Raw genomic sequence first — 27,227 nt, 5'->3', positions numbered from 1 at the left:
ACCTTGACAGCTCGTCGTAGATGCAAAACCTGCACCCTTATATATGTATGTACGTGAACATTAGTGTTGTGCGCGGTTGCAAGCTGCTGGTCACCCAAGCTAGAAACCATGGTGGATTCCCCCGCTGCTCGTGAGAAGGAGGAGGAGGCGACCTTGCTGCCAGAAGAATGGCTCAACCTCGCCATTCTCTGCAAGGCATTCGTTTCCAAGGCCATGAACGGCCTGGGCACGCTGGCGACCATCTGGGCGACTGTTGTCCTGCTCGGTGGATTCGCGGTCCTCATTAAAAAGCAGGACTTTTGGTACGTCACCATCATCGCTTTCGTCGAATCAATCGGGTACGTATACAAAATATCGTCTCGTCCTCTCTATTTTAAATTTTATACGTCACAAAATCACCAAATATTTAGGCTGGCGGGTGGCAGCACGCTTAGCTATCCATGCTTAGTTTAGTGATAGAACATGTCGATTGGAGGTGTTTTTCGTAGGGTGTTTATTGCTGAAAATATTAGCACATTGTCGGTAATCTAATCCATGAGTAAATATCGATAGTAAATATGTGAGCACGTATGTAGCATAGAACCGGATCATCTATGAACATAATATATACGGCTAGCACATGAACGAGCAAGTAGGGGATGAACAAATCATACCCTCCAGTAGGCCAGGCTAAGGCTGCAGCAGAAGCAGCGGCTTCAGCCTCTCCTGCAGCCTTCTTCTTGTCATTGTTGTCATTGACCATGAAGCCAATGCAGGGGAAGTAGTCCAAGCAGATGATGGAGATGGGAAAAAATCGGGAGCAGCCACGCCGAAACGTTCCTCAAAAACCTTACTGTCCCTCTCCCGAGCAAGATCTCGAAGGACAGGGTTTCGGAGACACCTACTCTCCTGACCAACCGTGCACACAGTCATCAGGATGGGATCGCCGGATACAGCATAGTGAGAGGAATAGTAGAGGACGGCTAGGGTTGCGCGAGGAGGGAGTGAGTGTGTTGGCTGCATTGGTCAATGCCTTCGTATATAGGTCGTCGGGTAGATGGGCATGAGCTCGTCTTGGAAAGTGGCACTTCCCTTAGCGACTCGTTAATTAATCTGGAATTAATTAACCATTCTTGACCGGCAAAAATAAAGCGCATAAATATGAGCTCGGTTCATTCACGAAACACGACTCGCGCGAGGCAGGTGGAGGAGTGCGCGTGTACCACTCATCTTCTCACACTCTGAATGGCATGTGGTAGATCAACCCTTATTAAGGGTCTCAACTAGTAAGGTGGTACTAAATTTCTCACCACTCACCTACATAGGCCTTGAAGATTAATCAAGAATTGTTGTCTTATATGGGCCAAAGCCCATCTATGATTCAACATTTATGACTCGATGACGCATTCTTGAGAGGTCATTTGCTCTTCTCATAATTTGATAATTTGAAAATCATCTTAATTCGTACAAAAACTTAATTTGGGCCTCACACCTAGGAAGTCAACTCTCCATGGGAATTCAAATTTTAAATAGATTGGAAGGAATTTTCATATTAACGTATGTCATGTGCCAGATTTCATATGTTTCCGCGTACGAAATCACTAGTTAAAGAGTAACTTTCTTTCACAAAAAAGGAAAGAAACTCTTGCAAAGGGTACCCCCAACCCCTCTGGTGGTGGATTTGTTTGCCATGCGAGGGTGATGAAGAGGGTTGGTACTGTCTTTTTTTTGCTAGATCCGTTTCTTTAAATGAAACATCTCTTCAACTTGCCATCCAAATTACGAACCTTTTCATCATTGTTTTACTCGTTGTGATCTTCAAAGCTAGATCATACATTGATAGGTTTCAACAAACTCTTTCTTTATGTAACTTGTGCTCTACTGTAGTGAACTTGTACTCCCAGTGATAGTGTAATTGCACTCCCTCTGTGTAGTGATTGCGTGTTCCTCATGTACTGCACTTGTGTGCTCCCGTGTAGTGCATTACATGCTCCAGCATAATGGACTTATGCTCCCGCACTTGTGCTTCACGAGGAGTACAGTTGTGCTTCTGCGCGGACACACTTATGCTCCACCATGGAGGACACATGTGATTCCCTATAACTAGCGTCTCACTGCATGAAGCACAAATTGTGCTTTTCACATGCGGCTAGCCCTTGCGCGCCCCATCTAGGAGGCCCATCCAAGGGGCATCTACCAACTAGTGATGCCCCAGGATCACATATGTACATCAAGCCAACACCCAGCCGTTGGGCTCGGCTAAGTGAAAATAAAATAAAGAAAGGGGAAGAGAGGGTGATGATCTCAACACCGTAAGATAATTACAGAAGAATAAGAAGGGATGACTTGGGCTAGCTGGACGGCGAATCCTATTTGTCGCATAGGTCGGTGGATAACCACCAAACTTAAATCCCCTAGCCGTGTCCCCTCTTTTCTGGGTCGGCCCACTTATTTACTCTGTGTTGAACGGGGTGAAATAGAAGTGCAGTAGATGTTTTAGGAACACTCCCATTCTAGTTTTGGGAAGGTTTTAGAATCTTCTCAAATTGTTTTTACTTTTTCTTTAAGTTTTTTCTAGTTTTTTAATAGAAAAAAATCAAATGCATAAATAATTTTTGGAATTACATTTTTTCAAATTCATGAAAAAAATTCAAATCCGAAAAAATTTCATAAAAGAATGCACGTTTCTTGAATTTGGAACTTTTTCAGAATAATGAACTATTTTTTAAATCCAGGGACATATTTTCAAATTCACAAACAATTTATGAAATCTACGAATATTTTTTGAATTCAAAACTATTTTTATCAGTCATGAATAATTTTTTAATCCAGGCACATATTTCAAATTTGCGAACATTTTCTTGAAATTCGGAACACATTTTTCAAATTCGCAAAAAAACTGAAATTCAGAAAAAATAATCAAATTAATGAAAATTTTAATTTCATTTTTTAACGTCTAGGAACATCTGTCAAATTCATGAAGATTTTTTTATTGTGTAACAGTTTTTAAAATTCAATTTTTTTAAATCCCAAACATTCTTTTAAGTAGCAGAACAAAAACAGAAAAGAAAACACAAAAAACAAGGGGGCCATGCCCTGCATATGGGCCGGCCCAAAGCTCGTGCGTAGGTTGGGTAATAGGAGTAACGATGCCCTTAGATAGTGGGTGATCAAGTTATCATCACATTGATGATCCACCCACACTTGAAGCGTTGGCTATAAGGGAAGCGTTGGCACTTGCTGATGATCTGTACATTCGACGTGTCCATATTGCTTCGGATTGCAAGGTGGTGATCGATGATTTGAAAGGTGACAGCCGTGCTTCTTATGGAGCGGTTTTGAAGGAAGTGTCAGTTAGATCTTCATCTTATATTTCATGTGATATAGTTCATGAATTTAGGAGCTCAAATTTTGAAGCTCACAGCCTAGCGAAACATTCTCTTACTCTTGGTTTAGGCCGCCATGTTTGGTTAGGCCATCCAGGAGATCTTCCCTTCATCCCTGTAAACATTGTGACGGGTTAATAAAGTTTCGCGCGGTTGTCTCAAAAAAAAAAACTGATTGCACTATTATTATCGCTACCGAGCCAAGCTGAGATCAATGGCTTAACTATAGCCATTGTTTCAGAATAGCTACTGATATCGGTAAACCATGATTGCCGTGAGATTTTAGCTGGACCCAATGGTGATGGTAAGCTCAAAACCCGGCGACATTAGCCCTATCAGCGTCAGGTCAAGCTGATGTGATATGCTGTTAGCGACGAGGGTTTCTCTAGTAATTATATATAGATGTATTTGTAAGAGTGGCGACTCAACTCACAATGGATTGACAGGGTCCTGGGTGGTTACGAGGATCCCACATACCAAATTTTCATACGCACACCAGGATTGCTGATAGACGCTTTGAAGTCGGCAGATAAGAAGGAGCAACAACCCAGTTTGTGGAGAAGAAGAATCCAGCATTATCAACAACAACAACAAAACCAGTCTAGAGGCACGAGAAGAAACAGGCTGCAGGTTAGAAAACATAAACATTTTGAGGAGCTGACCATGTCCAAAAGATGCCTCGGGGTGGTCATCCTTGTGGTCATGCGGCTGGTCGAGATCGCCGCTGTTGCCATATGCATTGCCGTGTCCTTTGGGCGTCTCAAGAAGCAGGACTACGTGGACCCCAAGGACAGAGACGCGGCGGACCACCAGAACATCAGGCTGTCCCTGAACATCTTCTACGGGCTGGTGCTCGCCCAGAGCATCATCTTCATCATCATGCGGCTGAGCCCGGATTCGCTGTTAGGGTTCCACATCAGAGTCAAGTATAGATTATTTGGGTCGTCCGGCCGAGAAATAATGTACCGCTACCTGAGTGATAACTACCTAGAGTTCATCACTGGGAATGTGCGCACCACCCTCAAGATGAACCTCATCACCTTCGCCATGAAGTTGGTGGTGTCTGACTCCACTGTGGATGACCAGTTGGTTGGGATCCGAGCCATGGACCGCATCCTCAGATCAGTGGAGTACAACAGCCTGGCCCTCACGAGGCTTCGAGCATCTCTCGACGCTGACTCTTTGGGGAGGCTGGTCGGGGTGCTAGGCTTGGTTAGGACACCAGACGAGAAGGAAATGAGAGGCCATGCTGCAAGAGTAGTTCTCAAACTAGCTCCAGACATTCCGGTCGACACTTGTCCTCAAGCCATGTCTCTCATCTCTTCTTCCCTGGTGGAGACGGCAAGCAACATGGATGTGGATCTCGTCTGGTTTGGCTTGCGCATCCTAGACAAGCTCACAGATAACCAACAGAACTGTCGGCAGGCCAAGGGCGACCTCAGTGATCTACTGCCCAAGATCATAGACCTCACCAACCTCAACCAGCGTGGGCGTGGCAGCAGCATCTCCGACTCTTGGATTGAACAAGAGATTATTCCTCTGCTTGAAAGAGAAGAGGACATCCCTCCCACTGCCATACAGATGATTGACCAACAGATTATTGTTGGCATGTCGCTCAAAATCTTGAGCAAGCTGGTTGCCAAGCCTGGTGATGTTGGGAAGGGCCTCAGGGAAAAGGCCGCAAAATATATGAACCTCCTGACCGACAGCGGGACAATCTTGGAGCACGTGGGAGCAGCAAGAGTCATAGCATGCTTAGCACTGAATGAAGATCAAAAGCAAGAGATTGGGGGATCACCTCAGATCATAAGGAAGCTCAAGGAGTGTCTTCTCTCCAAGGAGCCACACGTAGATATCACCAAAGTGGCTGCCAAGTTACTGCTTCTTGAGTACACTACCAGGGATCAGCTGAACCAGATTAAGTCGTCCATCGAGGAGAAGAATGTTCTGCAAGATCCAAGCTTCTCTGTACCGACCACGGCCTTCATAGGAGCACTTGGCCTGGATCAAATTTTGCCATCATGGATGCAGAAGCAGCAGATCGCCGTGCAAGATCTTGATCTGGATGATCTACTTTCAGCGGAGCAGGAGAACCGCTGTGAGGCGGCTGCCAAAGCACTAATTGTGCTAACTAGTGGATGTGAGAAAAATGCCGCGGCCGTCCTACAAGAGATCGCTGAGGATGAGATGAAGACAATAGTGGGGATGCTCTTCCAGGAGGACCGAGAGGAGAAAAGGAGGAGGATGCAGGCCCGCTTACAGGAACGCAATCTTCACCCTGAAACGTCGCGGGTAGTCAAGAAGATAATCTGTGCTGAGGGTGGAGGGCGCACAAGAAGCCTGCATGCAAAGCTCCTACAGAATCTGCGTGCCCATGGAGTGACAGCAAATTCTACTCATCACATACCAGTAATAGACGGAGCACTGCCAGAGGTAACTTTGTTTAATTAACTCTTTTTTTCTATTTCTTTACGCACAGCCTGTAATCTACATGTTCTGCCTCATTTTCGTGCCCCGACCACCTTTGTTTTCCTTGGACTGCAAATTTGCATATATGGAGTATTTCAGAGCAGTGATTCGGCAAAAATGATATTTTTCTTTTTGTTTGTAAAATGATCAGGTGCTAAATGCCATAGTTGATGAGGTGGCCAAGTTGGAGCGTTCAGCATGTACCAGTGAAAACTTATCTCGTGTAAGAAAGCACATCTTTTGTACTTCACCTGTAGCTGGCTTGAATTACTGATTTTTTTTCCTTCAAAATAACTTCTTCTTCTTTTGTTGAATATATTATGTATGTCCATAAAGAATGATGGCCCTTGGGTTGAATCGGGAAAGGTGCTTGAGAGTTTTATAGGCCTCACTTTCCAGATTTGCAAAGGCCTGAATGCATGTGGTTTTGCCAAAACACTAGAGGGTACCAATCTTACTCTGGACACATTGGTCATGAAGCTTAACAAAATACTCGAATTGTACAAGTATACAACTACCGATTTTCCTAGCATAAGGCGATCTACACTTGAACTCATGACCTGGATGGTACAAAAGAACAGCAACTACAGAGAAATATTCCTACAATGTGGAGTGTATGAGCAGCTGAAAGAAGTGGCAAACACTGCTGGAAGAGCTGAGAGATTTGAGCTGTTCCTCTGCGGTGTTGGGGTTGGTGGTAAGGACATATCATGCATCCCTTCTCTTGTGAGTGAATTAAAGAAACAGCTTGAGCTCTGCCCCCATTTCGAACAAAGGTACTATTTCTCTTTTTCCCCATTACAAAATTGTTGATTAACATTTATGATATTTCAGTACTATTTTTGCTCTAGCAGTATGATGAGCTGCAGTTGCCAAGATAGCTGCGATGACGTCTAAGATGATTTCGTTGCATGTCCTTTGCAGATCACACTACTACGGAGCACGTGCAGACACCATAACTGTTTTGGTCGCCTAACTCATATCGTTTCGTTGCTTTTGGCATGAAGCATGTCGACTGTGTGTCTATGGTTGTGATTTGTATTTCAAGCAAGAGTATCTTAATGTATTTGTTTATTGAACTTCAGCTCATGTCTAAGTGTGGTTGTGGTTTTTGGTCGGTGCAAGTCTATTGGCATGAACAATTGGTGAGCAGCTTCTTTATTTAGTTTTTCAAAATTGTAATTTTTTATGAATTCACTGTTTTGTGGAAGCCTTTCAATAAAAGAAACAAAATGTTGTTTTTACCACTTCAGATTTTGCCCATTTTGCTTTTTTGACTGAAATTTCACGAAATTCCGAATAAAGGCATATTTCAGAAATGTCGGATGAAGTTTTTATTTTATTTTTGGTCATATTCAAATTAAGGCATCTGGAATTCGGGAACAACATACGATTTTAGACAGGGTAAGTATACGACCAAAAGAGCCAATGTAGCTCACTGGTTAATTGGATTCAGTAGCCGTGTTCAAATCCCATCGATTCTATGCAATTCATACATCATTTAGCGATGGGTCCCATGCAAATGGCACATTTCACTTCATACGAAAAGAGTTCTAACAGATTGGAGTAGTGTTGGGAACAGAATTGAAAAAAAAAACAGACGCAGACTTCTTTGACCGATAGCTGTTATCAAACTACAGGAGCTGAGAAATCTACATTGGATTTGGATGCATATGAGCGATCACTAGGATACTGTCTCTACGGCTCTACCTTGCTCTACTGCTACTTTCGCTTGGTGGATAACCCTGCTAATTAGTAAGGCCGGGATCTATAAACCAGCCTTGCCCCAAAGTAAGTACTCCCTCTGTTTTTATTTAGTCTGCATATTAGGTTTGACCGAAGTCAAACTTTGCAAAGTTTGACCAAGTTTATAGAAAAATATATAAACATTTACCATAACAAATCTATATGATGTGAAAGTACATTCAATAATGAATCTAGTGGTATTGATTTTTTTATTGTATATATTAATATTTTTGTATATAAACTTAGTCAAAACTTACAAAGCTTGACTTTGACCAAAGCTAATATGCGGACTAAATAAAAACGGAGGGAGTAATGTACTAGAGACACTTCAGCTCTTACCCTAGCGGTCGGCAGCCGGCCGGCGAAGTCGACGAAGACGCTGTGCGTGACCTGGACCTCGTCGTCGTCCTCCTCCTAGCCCTTGCGTCGCCGTCCGCCGTGATGGAGCTGGACGTGCGATCCCCGCCCCCGTCCCGGCGGTGAGGGTTTCTCGTCCGGTTTGAGCCCAAGCCGCGACGATTGACTGGTCATGGGCCTGCCCAGGTGCTTGGGTATTAGGCCTCTTGCTGTTGCTGGCCCAAGTCAGAATGTTTCTTTAATTTGTTTTACCTTTTGAGACACAGCGAACCGAACATGACGAAATCACTAATTAAGGAGCACTATTTACAAAGGTCACTCCCAACTCTCAGGGCTAGTTTGGTTCCCCCGATTCCCCCCGGGATCCCGGCCTTATCCCTGGGCGGAGAAAGCACCGGCCAATCGAACCCCGGATTATTCGGCAGTCAGTTTGGAAGTTCATCGGACGGGGATATCCTGGCCCAATCCACGACATATCCACGGGGGGAGAATCCACGACTGCGGACATCGGGGACGAAACCCCATCTCTCTCGTGCGAAAGCAAACTTCCTTCGTCTCGCGGATCCCCTCGCGTCCTCCAACACCTTCCTCTCTCAAGCAGCAAAGCCTACGACCTCGTCTGCTCCCTCATGCCCACGATCTTTGTCAAACTTCCCTGCCCTTCCCCGTGATGCCCAGAGGGGATGCCATGAGCACAGGAAAAATCTCTCCCGGTGATTGCTACCCTGGGTTTTCCATCCTCAGCAACCAAATGAGCCCTCAAAGTTATGGCACAAGTGCGAACTGAACATGTGTGCTTCACTTGTCGCAACCTGATAGTTTTTTCTTTTTTCGTGATCCGTTTATTCAAAATATTTTCTCTCTTAAACCATGCGTCCAAATCTCGAACCATTTTCATTGTTGGATTCCTCGCATCGAGATCTTTAAAACTAGATCTCATGTTGGTAGATTTTGACGAAGTTTTTTCACAAAAAAATTAAACCGGGAGCGCACTTTTTTTCTTTTTTCTGAAAGAGGCACCCCCGTGCCTCTCGCGGAAGCAAACCCGTGGCTCTCACGGAACCAAATCCATGCCTCTCGCGAAAGAAAAAAATAACGCATTTTTTTCGTTTCCAAAAGGGAAAAAAGAAAGAAAACACATTTTTCGTTCCTGAGAGACACGGCTGTGCCTCTCGCGGAAGGAAAAAAAGAAGAAAATGTATTTTTTTTCGAGAGGCACTGTCGTGTCTCTCGCTGAAGCAAAAAAAACACGTTTTCCCATATTTTTCCTAAAAGAAAATGTCGAAAAGTTAAGAAAATTCGGTGGAAAACTGAGAAGCCAAAAAAAACCTGAAAAAACCATCTAAAAAGCCAAAAAGTTATTGCTTCTCAGGTACACCACCAGCATCCCCTAAAAAAGGTACACCACCAGCAAGAAGCTGGAGCAGATTAAGTCGTCTATCAAGAAGAAGAATATTCTATTGGAAGATCCAAGCTTCCCTCAGTTCTCTGTACCGACAAGGACCTTGATAAAAGCACTTGACCTAGGATCAGGTTCTGCCGTCATGGGTGCAGGTCGTAGTCATGCAAGATCTTGATCTAGATGATCTACTTTCGCGGAACAATTGAACCTCTCGGAGGCAGCCACCGAAGCACTAGTTGTGCTAAGGGCATGTATAATGCATAGTCTCAAGGTGATGCCTCGTATGCCATGTAGGATCGGATATGACATAAAGTAGGTTCAGATAGGAAAACGGGATTCTCTCCAGGAGGCGGGTGCTTGAAGAGAAAAAGTGTGGTCCGGTGACAAAAGCTGAAAAGATTAGAGTGAAAGTAGAGATGCATGTTTACTAGAGTCTTTATTTTCTATTTCTTAATGAGGCCCACTAATAGTAGCTTGCATTAGGGAGAAAAAATAAATATAGATGCCTCAAATTACTTTTTGTCATGGGGCATATGTGTCCATATGTCACCATTGTACATGCCCTAATTAGTGGATGGGAGACAAATCTCGCGGTGCTAACTAGTGGGTGCGAGATAAATGTGGTTCTACAAGAGATCACCGTGCAAAATATGGAGACGATAGTAAGGATGATCTCCCCAGACCTGAAGGACCAATAGGAGAGGACGAGGATGCAAGCCCTACTACAAGAACAAATTTTGCACCAACAAACATTGCGGCTAGTCACGAAGATAACCTACGCGGATGATGGAGGGCACACAATAAGCCTGCACGCAAAGCTCCTAGAGAATCTCGGTGCCCACGGCCGTTTGTTGAAATTGATGAATAGTTTTTAAAATTTGCAGACATTTTGAAAATTCATGAATATTTTTTGAATCCACAGATGTTTTGATTTCACAAAAAATATTGAAAAAAACATCGAATCCAGAAACATTTTCTGAATTTCATGAATAAATTTGCAAGTTTTTTTTAAATCATGTACATTTTCTTTAATTCGTGAAAAAAATTGATTTCATGTTTGTATTGTTTTTTTCAACATTCTGGAAATTTTGTGAGCAATTTTTGAATTCTCAAACATTTTCTTGAATTCACAAAAAATTTAAAATCACAAAGAAATGAGGTCACGAACATTTTGGAATCAAGGCCTGTGCTGCTGTCTGCCTCTGGGAATGAAGTCATCGACGCAGTCGTGACTCCAGTGCTGCAGATTATGCCCGAGCTGCAGGAGCGTTGTGGCGAGCCCACTTCACCTCTTTCAATGCTGCTTCTGAAGGAGATCGGGCATGTGATGTATGTGGGTGACGAGGTTGATGAGGTAGGTGCACCTAATTTTGAGGCGCAACTATAGGGTTCACCTCTGCATGTGGGCAACTGGAGGCGCGAGAGTCCTTCGTGTCGGTGGTACCCGTGGCTGATTATGTTCTTGTGGCGGTGTCTGTGAGGGACAAGGTGACGTCTGTGGGTGCCGAGGTTGATGAGGTAGGTGCTTTGGCACCTCATTCTGAGGCGTTAAAGTCCATCCGGTCGCCCGTTCTTGACCATGAAGGTATGTTGGCACGTATTGATGAGGTGGTCTTCAAGAAAAAGATTTGCGGCTTGCTCGCCTCCTTGGAGGTAGCTAGCCTTGGGTCTGGCAAGGCGATTGCTTGCCTTTTAGCGGAGGAGTTTTCTACGGGCTAAATAAAAAAGGTGAAAAAGGCTCTCGCAAGCATAGGCAAGAAGAGTGACACCCTTAATAAGGCGTCCACAACTGCTTAATGGATGATTCTCAGTCTTTTCGACCACCATCTCGGATTGGCTCGTCTTCGTGGATTTGGTGTTGTCTGTTGTCTTCAACCATGGTTTGGTTAGGTTGGGGGTTTCTTTGTGACGTAGAAGTGTGAGAGATTGTGGTTGCTGCGCATTATGTATGTTTGCCGGGTCGACCGTGGAGTTATCGAGTTTTTTTCTTAGCAAGTAGTCCACATGTGGTCTATTTGTATCGGTTTTCCGTTAATTAACTGGGCAATTTTCTTCTTAATTAATTGATGAGGCAAATCTTTTGTTTCTATTTCAAAAAAAAGGTACACAAATGCACGTCGGGGTGAAGAAGAGAGGTCAAGTACACAATTGCACGTCAGAAACACTATGGGGGACAGGCAAAAGTAGGATTTGAATTAGTGGCCAGAGCGGCGCCTCAAAATTTAAACATGTGCCTGTGGCTGGAAGGGCTGTCCCGGGTCAGATCGCAGACAGAAAGCATGCATGCATGCTTAGCTTACTTACCTTCAGAATTGTATTTTAGCAGGCTTTCAACCTAACACAATTAGCAAAGTGTGTCGTCACAATTATATAAAAAGGACAACTCGTTGAACTGTCATAATGAAAAGATACTACACAGCATCAAACCACTTCGGCTGTTTTAGATATACAGGGCAAGGTAAAATAATTCCAAGATTTTCCCCAGAACTTTGGCAAAATAAAACATACTCCCTCCATCCCATAATACAAGAACCTTTTTGACACTATACGGATGGAGTAGCTGTTTTAGATACACTTTAATAGACCATAAAATCCCAGATCTTGCCCAAGACTTAAGCAAAACAAAACACTGCATTCCACATTGAAATGTCTAGTAATTCCCAGATTTTCCCCAACACTTGAGCAAACCAAGACATGGCTATTTCATTTGCAATTCCAAACAAACATGTTGGCATATGCCAGAAGGTAGTAGAAAGTTGTCTAAGCAGAAGCTCATTATATAAAACACATCAGAATGTCTGGAACCAAAGAGATGACAAGATAAACAGGCATCTCTTCGAAAGGCATCAAACCGGTGAACAACATTTACACAGTGAGCTATCAAAGGGATCATCTATCCACATATCATGTGTGTGCTTCATATTGGAAAACGTGCACTCACCATTATATCTCACAAAATCAAACCGAGCATCTCCAGAAGCCCTGCTATCCAGTTGTAGCTCTCTATGCTGATCAGCCATCCATTGCTCATTGCAGTTACTACCATAGACAACAAATTTCATTACCTTGAGCACCTTTGCGTTCAGAACAAAGAACTTTGCAAAGTTAACATCTGGTCCCAAGCCTTGATACATGTTCACTACGATTGCTCTGAGATGAAGGTCAAGGCATTCGATAGGATCAACAAGTGTGTCATGTTGCTGAACTTTTGTCATGTCCTTTCTAGGAAGGAGTAATTGACAAAAAACTACCACATTTCACGTATCCGTCCCACAGAACTACCACATTTTGAAAACTGACCAAAAACTTCAGATTAGTACTAATTCTGTGACAAAAAACTACCACTTTCACAAAATGGCCAGTTTAGACGATTTAAACACATTTATGACAGGAGGGGCCCGTTTGTCAGGGCTGACATGGCGGAAATCGTCAACTCCATTTATTTTGACTGTCATGTTGACCGTGATGACAGGTCAGGCCCACATGTCATTCTTCTTCTTCCTCCTCTTTCTCCGTCTGACATTTTAACAAACACTTCATGTGCTCCCCTACACCACCATCTGGAGCAGCATCCCATGCGTCACCGCTCCTCGGACGGGTGGCGGCGGCCGAAGCACGCGCCGGTGGGGGCAAGGCGAGGCGCAGGGGTGCGGCGCGGGCACGGCCAAAAGAAGGCGAGCGCGGGCGGCAGTGGTGCTCCGGCCATGGTGAGCATCAACGACGGCGGGAGCGCGGCAATGGGTGGAGCTAGCAGGGCGTGGCTGGGCGCTGTCGGCAGGAGAGCGCGGCAGTGGGCGGAGCTAGCGGGGCGGGGCTGGGCGCTGTCGGCAGGCGAGCGCGGCAGTGGGCGGAGCTAGCGGAGCGGGGCAGCAGCAGTGCATCAGTAGGCAGGGGCGCTGTCACTTAACAGGGAGCAGGGAGCAGGAGGAGGAGGAGGAAGGTCGCCGGTGCCACGGGCTGCCGCTGCTCACAGGCGTCGACGCGTCGGCACGGTGGTGCTGCCCGATGCACATAAGGTGCTTGTTGAAATGTCAAATAGAGAAGGAGGGGAGGAAAAAGAAGGTTGATGATGACGTGTTGGTCCCATTTGTCATAACGGTTAACTTCACGGTCAAAATAAACAGAGTTGACTTTGCTGCTGGTCCTACATGTCATAAACAGGTTTAAATCATAAAAACGGTCATCAACTCAACTTGGTAGTTTTTTGTCACGAAATTAGCACTAATCTAGAGTTTTTGGTCAATTTTCAAAATGTGGTAGTTCTGTGGGACGGATACATGAAATGTGGTAGTTTTTTGTCAATTACTCTTCTAGGAAGTGACTGCAAAAAGAAAATTTAAGTTTAGATACTACTCCCTCCATTCCTAAATGTAAGTCTTTCTAGAGATTTCAACATGGACTACCTACGGATGTATATAGACGTAGTTTAAAGTGTAGATTCACTTATCCGTATTGAAATCTTTAGAAAGACCTATATTTAGGAACGGTGGAAGTACTTGATAGAAGTAGAAACAGTATTGTTTTTGTAGGAAATAAAAGAGTAAGTTTATGATAGCTGGCAATTAACCACATCCGATTAGTTGCATGATGTGTAAGTGAGGATTATTGAACAATATAGTCCCCCCCCCCCCCCCACCCCCCTACCCCCTTTAACTTTAAAACACAGATTGCTTCTAAGTTCAAGGTCTCCTCTAGTCTAGGCAGTTTTGACCACTAGATTTGTCATAGTAAAATCTGGGGAAATTGACAATAAAATCTTTTACCAGAAATGTACTATATGTCCAAGCTAGGTATCTAAAGAGATGTATGACTGATGAAGTTGAAACTAGGTTTAAATCCATGTAATTTTACACTTTCTGCTGGAGTGGCTAACATTTAACAAGAAAGATATTTCACCTGAATGTACAGCTTCTCCATGCAGGGAAAGCATTTAAGGAATGCAACAATTGCATCCAGATTAGGGCCGACAGATTGTAGAACCAAGACCTTTACTGTGCGTACCGTCGTGGTGAACATGATAGGGATCATTTCCTGGAAAAAAAGATACACATGGGACATCGAGAAAACAAAGACTGCGATGCAAATAGGAAATAGACAAATTCATCATGCAAGTTTCTAGAAGAACAAGACTTGGTCTACCTTAACCCTTATGGTTCCAATAACAAGTTCGGAGATTAGCCTAGACAGGTAGCCCAACACTGCCAGTTTTGGCGCTGCGATGACCCTGATTGTCCTTGGACCACCCCTTAAACCATGTGGGATCAATCTTTCAAGGCAAGGTGCATCCTCAATAACAAGTTCCGGGAACACAAGCTTTTCATCGTAGTAGTCACAAACAGATATGCCAATACTTCGGACAGTCGGCGAGATGATCCGGATGCTGCTGGGCCCACGGATCCATCGAAGATCAAGGCTCTGTAGCATAGTGCAGCCGGCAAGCAGGTGGTGGAGGGTCACCTCCGAGATGGAGACACGATAGAGCTTGAGCTGCTTCAGCTGAGGGAAGCTAAGCGCAAGGGCATCATTAATCAAGGCAAAATCGCAGTGGCCGATGCTGGCGATGCATAGCGTGGATGCGAAGCGGAGGGCGGACGATGGCAGCAGGCACGGCAACATATCACCTCCATACAAGTAGAGCTCCTCAAGGCCATTGAGGGAAGAGGACCGGAACCAGCTGTCGAACTTGGCATAGAACTCACGGCGGAGGCAGATGCCACCGGGTTGGTTGAAGAAGAGACAGCGGGCAGGACCAGAGTGTGCGGCAAGGATCTTGGAGACGACGGTGATGCGCTTGCTCTCCTGGCTGATGGGGCCTGGTCGATGACAAGGTTGAGCGGGGCAGTACGCCAAAGGTGGCGCCACCCGGAGGATAGAACAGATGTCTGCATGGCGCCCTTGGTGGTAGGGAGGAGGGAGAGGATGCTGCCGACGATCTCTTCGGGAAGGCGGCTGATGAGGTCGGGGTTCGCATTATCGTCAATGCTGCCTCCATCTCTGCTCATCGGGGGCTCTTGCGATTCCAGCTCGTCCAGCCTCCACTTCTTGGATAAGGAACCCACTACATCGTCCATGGCCACTGCTGCCAAAATAAATCTATAAAAGATCAAGAACACATTTGTTGAAGAAGAGCACAAGTAGAAGACAAGCATTTTCTCCGCCTCAACTTGGAATCTTTCATTCAAGAACAGAGAGTAGTCATTTAAATGAGCCTGGAGTGCAAACAGTTTACAGAAGTAAACCCATCACAAGAGAATCGTCGGAATATTCACACACAAATTAAATCTGGTCTAGGAATTGGACATTTCTTTAGCTATAAAGCATGCACAGCGCAATACACAAAACGACTCACTATTCAGATACTGCCATTGAAGAACACCGTTCACACATATACAAACTTAAGTGACTCAAACGACCAAATGTTTATAGCTAAACCCGTCGCATGCAGCGTACTAGCAGTAGCAGGCCCGCACACACAGGGACGGAGTTCCCCGTACAAGCACTGGTGTCAACTGACACCAGTGCGGTTCGACGTTACTTCTAACACGCTTAACAAGTTTTACATTTGACCCCAGCCAGAAAAATCGATTGACCCAGCCCAGATGCTAAAAAGCAGCATAGGCCCAAAGTGTCAGCCTGATTTACAGTCGTGCAAACAAAAAGGTAATAAGTAGCCAACACAAAGCCCACAAAACATTGATCTGATCGCTGCTTGGCCTCCGATATACGCGGCCGTACGTGCAGGTCGCACGTCCCATGTGCCTATTCGTCTCTTCGCCGCCTCGGTCCTGAATTCTCGCACCCAAAAAAAATCGTAGAAATCTCCAATCTCTCTCACCTCTCAGTGGAACAACACAAGTGCGAATCAACAACAGTTTGTTTTGATGGCGGGCGGGCGGCCGCAGCGGCAACGACACAATTTTAATCTAATATAGTCGCTGACGGAAGTCCCCTAGTCTAGGTTTCCTGCAAGGTACACCATGATCGTACGCAGATACGCAAAATTTGGTGCATCTACTTCTAAATTTGGTGCTAATTTTGTTGATTGTCGATGATTTTTAAAAAATTAATATTGGCAACCATATTTTGCATAACAAAATGGGTGAGCAGATTATGAGTGATTGACTAATTTGCTACTCCGTATGTGGGGACAAATATATTTTCTTCCATTACAAATGATGGCATGACTGATCTCTTTAAGAAGGTGAAAGTTCATGTTCTCGTAAAAGAAAGAGGTGAAAGGGCGTGAAGGGAAATGTGAGTCTGGAGTCACTTTATATTTTCGCTTGACGATATTCATTTTTGGTAGTCTGATATGTTTTGTTTGTTCATCTGTTTCTCGAAATTACGAATCTAACTCCAAAGTAGCCATTTTTTTCTTAGATTTTTTTCTTCTTAATTTGTATGTACGTGATTTCTTGAGTTTACTGGCTATGGCAAGCTTTTCTCATATTGTTTGCTGATTGCATATTTTCATTCTTTGTATTATCTTCGGATTTGTATGTTTTATTTATATCTCCCTCATGTAGTTTAGTATGTAGTGGGTACTGGCTGACACGAGTGCCAATTTTTTCTAGCTTCGTCCCTGCGCACACATTGGATACTTATGCATGGCACATGATTCCAAAACTTCTAACAAGATGTGTGATGCTGCTGATTGCAGTGGTTGTAGGCATGACCAAAGCAACCAAATCATCAATGTTAGCTCTAACAACATGCTGATGCAAAACATGCTATGTTCACATACTGATTTGATAGATGTGATGGCTTTCAGAGGTTTGTTGTCCTGGATTTGGATTAAGAAGCAGTGCCATTGCGGGGTGTGGGCTGAATAATAATATGAAAATCAGCCGCAGAATTCTCTGACCAATAACATCCATTTGAGATCTACAGCATACAAATCAATAGTATATAGCGATACAAGCTACAGTGCTAAATATGCTGCTTAAAAACGAACATGCTGTGCTCAGAAATCTATTATAGATGCACATGAGAGATCAATAGTGTTACCGTCCCTAGCTTGCTTGCTGCTACCTTCGCTTGGTGGCTAACCCTGCCAATTGACGCCGGGATCTATAAACCAGCCTTGCCCCCAAAGTGCGTAGGGGATGCGGGACTGAAGATACTTCAGCTCTGACACACACACTAGTAGCAGTAGGTGGTAGTTGTAGCTCTTACCCGAGTGATCGGCAGCCGGCCGGCGCCTCACCCGCTCCGCCGCGCACGCGTCACCGGCGCAATCGACGAAGACGCTGCACGTGACCTGGACCTCGTCGTCGTCCTCCTCCTAGCCCTCGTGGCGCCGTCTGCCGCAATGGAGCTGGGCGTGCGATCCCCGTCCCGGACATTTCTTCTGATTTTTTTATGCACGTATTTGGGTTTTAGATGGACCTTTTTGCCCTTTCTGTTTCTGCCATGTTTTCTTTACATTTTGAGCAAAAACAAAATTGCGAAGATCAGTTCTGTTTCTCAGAAAAGAAAAAAAATGCTTCCACAAGGAGCACGGAAACAATCTTTATCTTTATCTTTACCTAATAACAAAGCAAATTAGGTTTCTTTCGTCCGTCATGGCATTTTTCAGAAAAATCCTTCTATTTCAAAGAATTCAACCCGCAATCTTGTTTTAAGTTAAAACGAATCGTTATTTTTGTATTTTACACAAAAGTACCTGTCTTTTCTTGAAATCAACCCGTCGTTTGGTTTTAAGTCACACCCGAACCGCTATTTTACATTTTTTGAAAACCTGATGTTTTAGATAATTCATCCGTGAATCATATTTAAGTCAAACAAATGCTTTTTAAAATCATCCATATCTTTTAAATCGTAACTCCGATTTGAACATGTTATATATAAAATTTGATTAGAAAAATATGTAGAATATGAATATGAGATTATTTTTACCTATTAAGTATTTTTAAATATTATTTTGGAATATATTTGAGTCAAACCAAATGATTTTCTAAATTATCTGTATCTTTTAAACCGTAACTTTGATTTTAACATATTATATATGAAATTTTATTAGAAAAATGTGTGGAATCTAAATATGATGTTAATTTTACCTGTTAAATATTTTTAAAATATTGTTATGGAAGCAAACTTATAATTTATAGCGTAAGATTCGTTTTTTTCATACCGGCGGCGATCCGGATTGCAAATAAACACCCCACTATAACCATATACGGAAAAGGAAACATCAATAACTACACATGCATACCTCTGAAAAATGTCACAGGCGAAAACAACAGATTTCTCATCACAAGAGTGAGAGAAAGCGAGAGAGAGAGAGAGGGAGGGAGAGAGAGGGGGAGAGGGAGGAGAGAGGGAGAGAGAGACGCCTTAGGATTAACCATATTCAACACATGTTTTTTGTTGTTTTGTGTGAACACCGAGGCCATCGTCGGCGAGGGTGAAAAGGAGGATAAGCGGCAACACAAAATATGATGCCTCGAAAAAATAGAAGAGATGGACCTATTGTGGTCTTGAGTGATGATTGTTGAGTTAAGAGCGTGTGTTATGTTTTCTCTCTCGTTGCAACGCACGGGCTCTTTTGCTAGTACTTCTAAAAAAAGTTGAGATTTGCTTGTGCTTCTCGAAAGAAAGAAAAAACTATACTTTCACGAGAAGCACATGGAAGCACAGATTTGCTCTAGTGAGTTGTGCTTCTCAGAAAAAAAATATGCTTCTCGAAGCAAAAAAACATGAAAAACAGCAGTCGTGCTTTCGGACTCTAGTTTTCCCTCTTTTTATTCATCTTTTTACCCTTTTTGGGTTTTCCTTTATTCACCGCACTTTTTTGTTCTTTTTTTTCTAAAAAACCGTTGAAATGTATTAACATGGATCTAATTTTAAAGATCTCAACATAAGAAATCCAACGCTCAAAACGGTTCGGAATTTGGACGCGCGGTTCAAGGTATAAGATGTTTTGAATAAATGAATTTACGAAGAACAAAAAGGAAAATACCCAGGTTGCGACTTTGTCAGTGCCTAAGAAGGTAGGGTGGCCTTTGCAATGGTACCCCTTATTTAGTGATTTCGCTCCTTTTGATTTGACTTTCAAAACAGAACAAACACGAACATGTACTTCCCTAAAAATGTAGTTCCTTGATAAAAACAAACATGTAGGTGTACTTTGAGCAGTCAAAATCAAGATGTTTGATTTCTCCTTATTTTATTCAAAAAACTATCTTCCTTTTTCTTCCACCTGGTATCGTCACACATGCTGAAAATGTTAGGTCGAATATGTAACTAGCAAGTGCTGGAAGAAGGCTATGGCCTGTAGCTTTTCAGAGGTTGTTGGTCTTCGAACAAACATGCGAGTTCCATTTCACAACTCCGAAGCAGAGCACCCATGAGCAAGCACAAAAATATTAAATCAGATAGAGATAAAGAACGTGGGAGTTCCATTTCACAATTCAGTAGTTCAGCTCTTCCCACTTTCAACCACTTTGCGCAAGGGCAATAGCTAACCTATGCATAGGAGGTTCATCTTTGTCCTTAATGACTGTTGTTGTATGAAAATTTGTTCCAGCACCCAAATGCCTCACTAAGCCCAGTTTCAATTTGTTTGTGTAAGGGCTAATAGCTAAGTTGTGCACATGATGTTCATGTTTCCTTGAGGGAAAAAATCAGTATTGAAGTGTATTATTGTTCCCACTTTCAATCAATCTATGTCAGGGCCAGGACACAAGATGTGGACATCATGCTGATGTTTCTTAGTGACTTCTCTAGATTGATTACAGGCTTCATTCTTTCAAGATTTATTTAATATCATGTTTCTCTATACCTACTACAACTAACAATATATCGACTTTCTTGCTATGGCCGGTTATCCTACATGAGCTTCCACCCTTTGTGAATTCATAACCACCTTCACATTTTCATGATCCTACTGATGAGAGATATTGATTTTTTTATGGGAAACCTCACCCACATACTACCTCCGTTTCAGTTTACAAGTCCTACGCGTATACCTAGGTTGCCAATTTTATCACCTTAATATAAACTATATAACATAAAAATTATATGGTTTGAAAATAGAACATTTGAAGTTTATATTGGTATATTTTTTGTAATATATGACTTGTATTAGGTTGGTCAAATTGACGACCTAGGAGCACGTGCACACCCTGTAAACTGAGAGAGAGGTAGTATTAATTAGTGAATCCTATATACATAAGAAATTCATCCCCACTAATATATTTATCTCAACATGCAACTATGCCACCTCATCAAACAATTATGAATAAACAAAGGCCCACTTCATCATGCAACATGCATGCAAAAAGAATTAAGTGACTTAATTATATTATTTGATTTATATTCAATAAATATTTTATAGTTGCATGTATTTTAAGTTTTACTTTTATATTATTAATCCAAATATTCATGTTCATATAATGAAATATTACTAAAATATATTGCAGGAAGTTCTCGCAGCAACGCACAGAGTATCATCTAATATGAGTAAAATATATAGCAGGCAGTCCTCGCAGCAACGCGCGGAGTATCATCTAGTATTTATAAATATTGTTGAACTGACATTACTCATTATATCACGAAAATGAACCATTTAGCTCTCATGCATTTATTATTAAAATGGCAATTGATTGTTCCCCTGCACAACCAGTGTTGTGGAGGTTGTTGAAGTGATGCATGCCAGGGAGAAGAGTTCAACCTAAAAAGAAGAAATAGAGAGAATGGTGACTAGATGCGAGAAAACATAGATGTGACTCGAGAAATTAGAGTGTTCGTAACAAAGATTGAGGAAGGCACAACTTATAATAGTTCTTATTGCAACTAGAAGGATGGTCTTGGCCTCTTGGGAATGATGGAACTAAAAATTTCATGCATTCAAGGTTAGTTTCGATGTCCATTAGTTTTTCTTGATAGAACAAGCGAATAGTATATTGATTGACACATGACAGATAACTAAGAATTCTCAGCCTATGCCAAACTAATGATGCAGATTATCTACATGTAAGTCATAGTATCACATTAATCCGTTGAGATTGGCATATCTTATTAGGCAATGTTTTCTCCGAGGGGGGGTGTATATGTTTAACCCATGTTGTTATGCATGTTGGCATCTGTTACACATTCACAATTTTATTGAAAAAGTATATGTAATTTGATGATGTGTTAAGGTGAAGCGAGGAAGAGGGGCCACTGGCTCTAGGATGGATGAACTTGGCCCATACCTTAAGGATTTATCGCATTGTTGAGACAACAAACCTAGCTGATATAAGTTTGGAAGGAAAATGGGAACACTGAGTACAAGGTCGGGGGGTCGCTATTTTTGAGATCCAAGTTTCCTCATGATTGCTGGTATATGAAAGCATTGGATGAGAAGCCATACAAGTCTGGACCACATAGGAAAAAGGAAAAGAAAATGGAGAGGAAATTGTAGAAAGGAGAGAAAAGATAAGAAATCTAAGCATCGTCGCTGCCATCATTGTCGCAAAAGTTAAATAAGGGAGTGATGTCTTCTATTGTCGAACTAAAATATGTACACGATGTGGTTTGCTGATACATCTACATATAATTTTGTGTGTGTATGTTTTCTTTTGGCATAGTGATTGCCTGGCTCAGAGGACCTTTGGGCACTTGTACCTATCCGACAATAGGCCGCACAAGAATGATATGAGCAAGAAGAAGCCACGTCATGAGAAAGCTTGCCACGAAGCACAAAAATGTAACCTTCCATGTATGTAATGTATCAACTATCTCATATAACATTCCCGCAAAAAAAAGAGTGAATTCCCATTTTTACCCCCTATTTTGACATTTTTGACACTAATTACCCCGTTTAGTGAGATTTCATCCATTTTACCCCATTTAGCAAAAGTTCTGCCATGATTTACCCTGTTTAAAATTTTATGAGCATTCCGATTAGTAGGTCCCAATTGTCAGGTCCATCTAGCATGCTCATTGACGGTTTTTACCTGCCTACTTTTCTTCATATTGAACCGGTCCTCGCAGCATCTCCCGACCGGGCCGGCTCAATATGATCACACCAGAGCAGCCCGCTTGCATCCAATGCACAACGCCTGACTTGGGCCACACCACTCTGGCCTTCAATATTCACGGCACGCATCGCTCGCCTTCCTTCGAATCACACGCACCATCCCGCCACAAACCAAGTAAAAGAACTTTGATAATATTAAAAATGTTGAAAAAAACTTTAAAGTAATGTACGTCAGTTGTAGAAGAGTAAGATGTATACACGTGGTCTTCTAATAAGCATCTTAATTCTGTCGTAATCAAACGCCTCACGGGCCAATGCATGATTTATGAAAAATTTAGAATACACAAATTGCTATGATAGAGATGGTTAAAATCATGTGGAATGGGGTACCACTGAGAGGGCTTGTTTGTTCACCAACCTCTCTGATTTGTTAGACCGGCGGGCGCCATAGACCCGCCATAAACTGAGCACAGCCTGATGGGGTGATTTACATGGACGCGCCCACGCCGACGTCGGTGAGCTGGAGAGAGCCGGATTCCACAGGGACGTTTCTTGCCTTGATGTCGCGGCCATACAACGTTGCTCGAGGAGGTATGAAGTCACGCCATCGCCATCGTCGCCGCTGCGTCACAATCCCTGACCCTAGGTTCGAGCGAGCCTGATGGGTACGTGTGGTCGGAAGCCTAGACGGGCTATGCAATCAATTGGGTGTGAGTTTGGAGCATGGCCGACTCAGGCTTTGTGCGTTGGACACGACGCGAGGGATCTCCATCAGGCCGTCCCGGTCGGGATATGCTGTGAGGACTGGTTCAGAAGAGAGAAAAATAGGTAGAAGAAAAACGTTGATGTGGCATGCCAGCTGGACCTGGCAATTGGGACCTGACGGTCTAAACAATCGCAAAATTTTAAATAGGGTAAATCGTGGTAGAAATTTTGCTAAATGAGGTAAAATGGATGAAATCTTGCTAAATGGGGTAATTAGTGTAAAAAATGTCAAAATAGAGGGTAAAAAACGGAATTCACTAAAAAAACTATCTCATACTCCCTCCGATCCTTTTTACTTCGCGTATTAAATTTCTATCAAGTCAAACTCAACCAAGTTTGACCAAATTTATATTAAAAATATATAAGCATTCACAATAATAACTATATATACTATGAAACTACATTTCATAATGATTCTAAAAATATTAATTTGGTATTGTGAATGTTAATACTCTTTTCTATAAGTTTGGTCAAAGTAAAGAAACTTTGACTTCGGTCAAATCTTATATGCAAACTAAAAAGGACCGAAGGGAGTATAACAAAGGCCTATGTTTTGCAATACGCCAATACCTTACCGTCTCCCCTGGTTTGATTGTAATATAAGATGTGCCGTTCAAATTTTTTGCCATCTTACACACAATAACAATAACTAACATGTTCATCCGCGCCACATACAAATAGACAATTCCTAGAAAATTAAAAGGAAGATGGCAACTTAACAAACAACCAATCAAGCACTCAAAATTTTGCACGCAATTGTTGTGTGTGTGTGTCTATATATATATATATAGGACAAATGTTTCCTATAAGCAGTGGTAGTTATCACCACTTGCAATTTGTATGTTGTATGTAGTATCTATCAAAACCGAAAATATGTACGTGTAGTATGTAGTATATAACAATGATTAGGTAGTATATATACTAATTTTTAGATAGTATGTACCATATTTTGAGTAAGTTCTTTTCTACGAACAAATATGTACGTATTTCACAAATATAACAAAAACTATGGGCTCATATGCAATTTTTTCATGTAGCTTGCCTTGAAATATCTTAGATATAGTATATGAACATATTTAAAATAATAAAATAGTATATATATTACCACATGGTAGTATACGAGATATGTGGGGTAACTACCACTGGGTGGTAGGATGGATTTTCCCTATATATATATAATATATATATATAGTAGCACTATTCTGATCCTGGGATCATAATAGTTATTTGGATCACGGTGCTCTATATAGAGCCCGGTGGATATGTTCCCGAACTGCGGAACCCGCGGACAAGAAAAAAGAAACCCTCACCCCCCACGACCCGAACAGATCGACCCACCACTTACCAATCCCGATCCCCGCCTTCCCCCGATCCCATCGCCGCTGGACCTCCGCCTGAATCGGACGCCACCACCGCACAACCCGCCAGTCCCGACGACCTCCGCCGCCGCCTACGACCACCGCAGGCACCGCCCCGACCACCTCCTGCGCCGCCCTCCACCCCGACCACCTCCTGCGCCGCCCTCCACCCCGACCACCTCTGCCACTCCGACACGGCCTCCCCTCTCCCTCCGTCTCGACCTTCCCTCCCTTCCTACGCGACCTGCGCCGCGCCGCTGCCTGCGTCTCGTATTTGTTACGTGTCGCAGAGATCCCACCTACGATCTGCACCCTCCGCCTCCCCGAGGATGCCGCCGGCAGAGCTCAGGCACCACTTCCCCCGTCGCGTGCAGGTAGACGCGGACCACCTCGCGTGCCATGCTGGCCACACCGCAACAGCGAGGCAATTTTTGGTTCCTCATCAAGCAGCAGCCGTCGCCCCCTAGAAGTTCAATTCTGATGGCGACGTCCAACTCCGGCGAGTAGCGCAGCACGACCACGGCTCCCCGGTATCCTCTCTGTGAACCTGTTTTTACCTGTATAATCGCCACTGCGATGTGCTGGACTTGTTACAATTTTGAGGAGCTTGCGACTGAATCGCCTGTATATTTTTTTGTTCTACAACAGTTCAGAAGTCCACACCGACAACTAAAAAGCAGAGCTCTCATCCCGTCCATAAAACGGCCAGCGCCGTGGCGTGATGATACGCATCCGCTGCAAAGTGCAAAGCCACCGGAGGAGAAAGCTTGGCGCAGCTTTGCACTTGTGACTTGTTGAGCCATGGAGTTCAAGCACCTGTGCCTGGTAAGGTTCAAGGAGGGCGTGGTGGTGGACGACATCATTGAGGAGCTCACCAAGCTTGCCGGGGAGCTCGACACCGTCAAATTCTTCAGGTGGTATGCATTTGCATTTCATTTGTTTTGTTCCAAAAAAGGGATTCCATCTTTACTGCACGGTACACTTCAAAATGTCTGCTGCATCTTTACTGCACCAGTGAACAAAAACTATGTCAGATTTTAATTGAGCAACAACAGATCAGGATTAGGCATCGCCATTCATAAGTGTTTCTATCTAGAGTTAGGTTGATTGCTCCTTGTGTTGGGTTGTAGGGGAAAAGATGTGTTGAACCAGGAGGCGCTCACGCATGGCTTCACCCACGTCTTCTCCATTAGCTTCGCCAGCGCCGACGACCTGGTGGCGTGCATGGGCCACGAGAAGCACTCTGCTTTCGCCTGCCACGCTGGCCACACCGACAACAACGAGGCAGTTTTTGGTTCCTCATCAAGCAGCAGCCGCCGCCCCCTAGAAGTTCAGAATTCTAATGGCGACGTCCAACTTCGGCGAGTAGCACAGCACGACCACGGCTCCCAGTATCCTCTCTGTGAACTTGTTTTTACCTGTATAATCGCCACTGTGATGTGCTGGACTTGTTACAATTTTGAGGAGCTTGCGGCTGAATCGCTTGTATATTTTTTTTGTTCTACAACAGTTCAGAAGTCCATGTTATTCCCCCGAGCGAACGTGCACCCTCAAGGCCTCAACTCTGTAGTGCCTGAGAAGCCACATGGGTAAACGGCCTAGGCAGAGATGGAGAAGGGGCGCAAGAAGCTGCACGCCAGGGATGCACCTAACTTCTTTCAGCAGGTCATGTTGGAGAAGCTCCTACTCACGTTCCCTCATTCCGCTCGGCCTGTTCCACACATGGATTGTTCTTGGTGGAATTGGTCAACACGAAGGAGCTAATACTACACGCGTTAGAACTAGTCCCTTCAACTTGTAGTCGCTTGCTTTTGCAAAAAGTATTCATCTTTATTCTATTTACATGAGTAGCTTTCAGTGGTGGTGGCTCTGATTTTCTTTGGGAGGTGGATGAGAACAAAGGTGTGTGCGTAGTAGAAAAATGATACCCGAACATTGCATTTCTCTTTGTATATAATGTGGTCATTTTGTTACTATTTGGAATATCATTGGATTGCTCTGATTCTAAACATGCGATGTAATATCTTTGGACTGCTCTTATTTTAAAAACAGTTTATAAAAAATGGAATTGCCCATTTTTAAAGAAAAACTAGTAGTTCGAGTATAAATCACGGAAAGGTCTCTATGTTTACCAGAAAATTATGATTTTCCCGTTACAAAAAAACCGAGAAGCTCAAATTAAAAATATAGAGCATTACAAAAATAACAGAGCACTTTGAAGCGGATATATCACCGTTTCTAAATTTAAAAAGTACGACTGAAGCGACGATTGAATCCAACCTTCCCAGGCATCACCATTCTTCCTTCTCGCCTATCCAACAACGCGCGCCGCCGTCCACTTGTGAGGCTCCACCCACTAGTATAAGAGACAAGACAATTTTGTACATGAGAACTTCATCTATTACTGCTCAAAATTAAGGGGATTTCGATTGTTTATGCCTGTGGGGCTGTAACCTTTTTCATTTGACTACCAAAAAATGTGTGGATGTGATGTGTGTGTGTGTGCTTAGTACACAAAATGAGAAAAAATATATTTTCTCATGTAGAACGAAGAAAACAACCGAGAAAGAGAAGGAAGTTTGATGTTTACTACAAATTATTGAGATTTTTTCATTACTAAAAGGAAAATAAAACTTAAAAAGGTGATTGTCTCGTTAAAAAAACTAGAAGTCCAAATACATATAATAGAGTGGTTCAATGCTTATTACTATATTAGGATTTTTTCCGTTACTAAAGAATAACCCAAGAAGGCCAAATTAAAAAAATAGAGCAACTCAAAATTTATAGAGAAAATGGAATTT

At 43.1% G+C, this 27,227-nt stretch overlaps 2 protein-coding genes and 1 pseudogene across 2 annotated transcripts; 2 read left to right on the top strand and 1 right to left on the bottom strand.

Annotated features, from left to right (window-relative positions):
- Positions 1-78: 78 nt before the first annotated feature.
- LOC125556581 (uncharacterized) lies at positions 79-7,053 on the top strand. The gene is made up of 5 exons (XM_048719282.2): positions 79-338; positions 3,812-5,798; positions 5,986-6,057; positions 6,171-6,610; positions 6,759-7,053. Exons 1-5 carry the CDS (start codon positions 109-111, stop codon positions 6,808-6,810), a joined length of 2,781 nt encoding a protein of 926 aa, XP_048575239.1. The 5' UTR covers positions 79-108; the 3' UTR covers positions 6,811-7,053.
- Positions 7,054-11,669: 4,616 nt separating this feature from the next.
- On the bottom strand, positions 11,670-15,410 carry LOC125507302 (F-box/FBD/LRR-repeat protein At3g26920-like; annotated as a pseudogene).
- Positions 15,411-25,227: 9,817 nt separating this feature from the next.
- Positions 25,228-26,019, top strand: LOC125507301 (uncharacterized). The gene is made up of 3 exons (XM_048671925.1): positions 25,228-25,343; positions 25,557-25,846; positions 25,937-26,019. The coding sequence occupies exons 1-3, from the start codon at positions 25,228-25,230 to the stop codon at positions 26,017-26,019; spliced, it is 489 nt and encodes a 162-aa protein (XP_048527882.1).
- Positions 26,020-27,227: the final 1,208 nt, after the last annotated feature.

The sequence above is a fragment of the Triticum urartu genome, chromosome 5A (genome assembly GCF_056163025.1).
Source record: "Triticum urartu cultivar PI428250 chromosome 5A, HENAU_Tu73, whole genome shotgun sequence".
Lineage (NCBI taxonomy): Eukaryota > Viridiplantae > Streptophyta > Magnoliopsida > Poales > Poaceae > Triticum > Triticum urartu.
The sequence above is the reverse complement of the archived record's forward strand: the minus strand, read 5'-3'. Positions and strand labels throughout refer to the sequence as shown.

Bases quoted from the DNA above. Each gene is read 5' to 3' on its own strand.
- LOC125556581 (XM_048719282.2), top strand. From the start codon at position 109: ATGGTGGATTCCCCCGCTGCTCGTGAGAAGGAGGAGGAGGCGACCTTG. The intron at 339-3,811 runs GTACGTATACAA...ATGGATTGACAG, and splicing joins GCTTTCGTCGAATCAATCGG to GGTCCTGGGTGGTTACGAGG. The intron at 5,799-5,985 runs GTAACTTTGTTT...TAAAATGATCAG, and splicing joins TAGACGGAGCACTGCCAGAG to GTGCTAAATGCCATAGTTGA.
- LOC125507301 (XM_048671925.1), top strand. From the start codon at position 25,228: ATGGAGTTCAAGCACCTGTGCCTGGTAAGGTTCAAGGAGGGCGTGGTG. The intron at 25,344-25,556 runs GTATGCATTTGC...GTTGGGTTGTAG, and splicing joins ACCGTCAAATTCTTCAGGTG to GGGAAAAGATGTGTTGAACC. The intron at 25,847-25,936 runs GTATAATCGCCA...GTTCTACAACAG, and splicing joins CTGTGAACTTGTTTTTACCT to TTCAGAAGTCCATGTTATTC.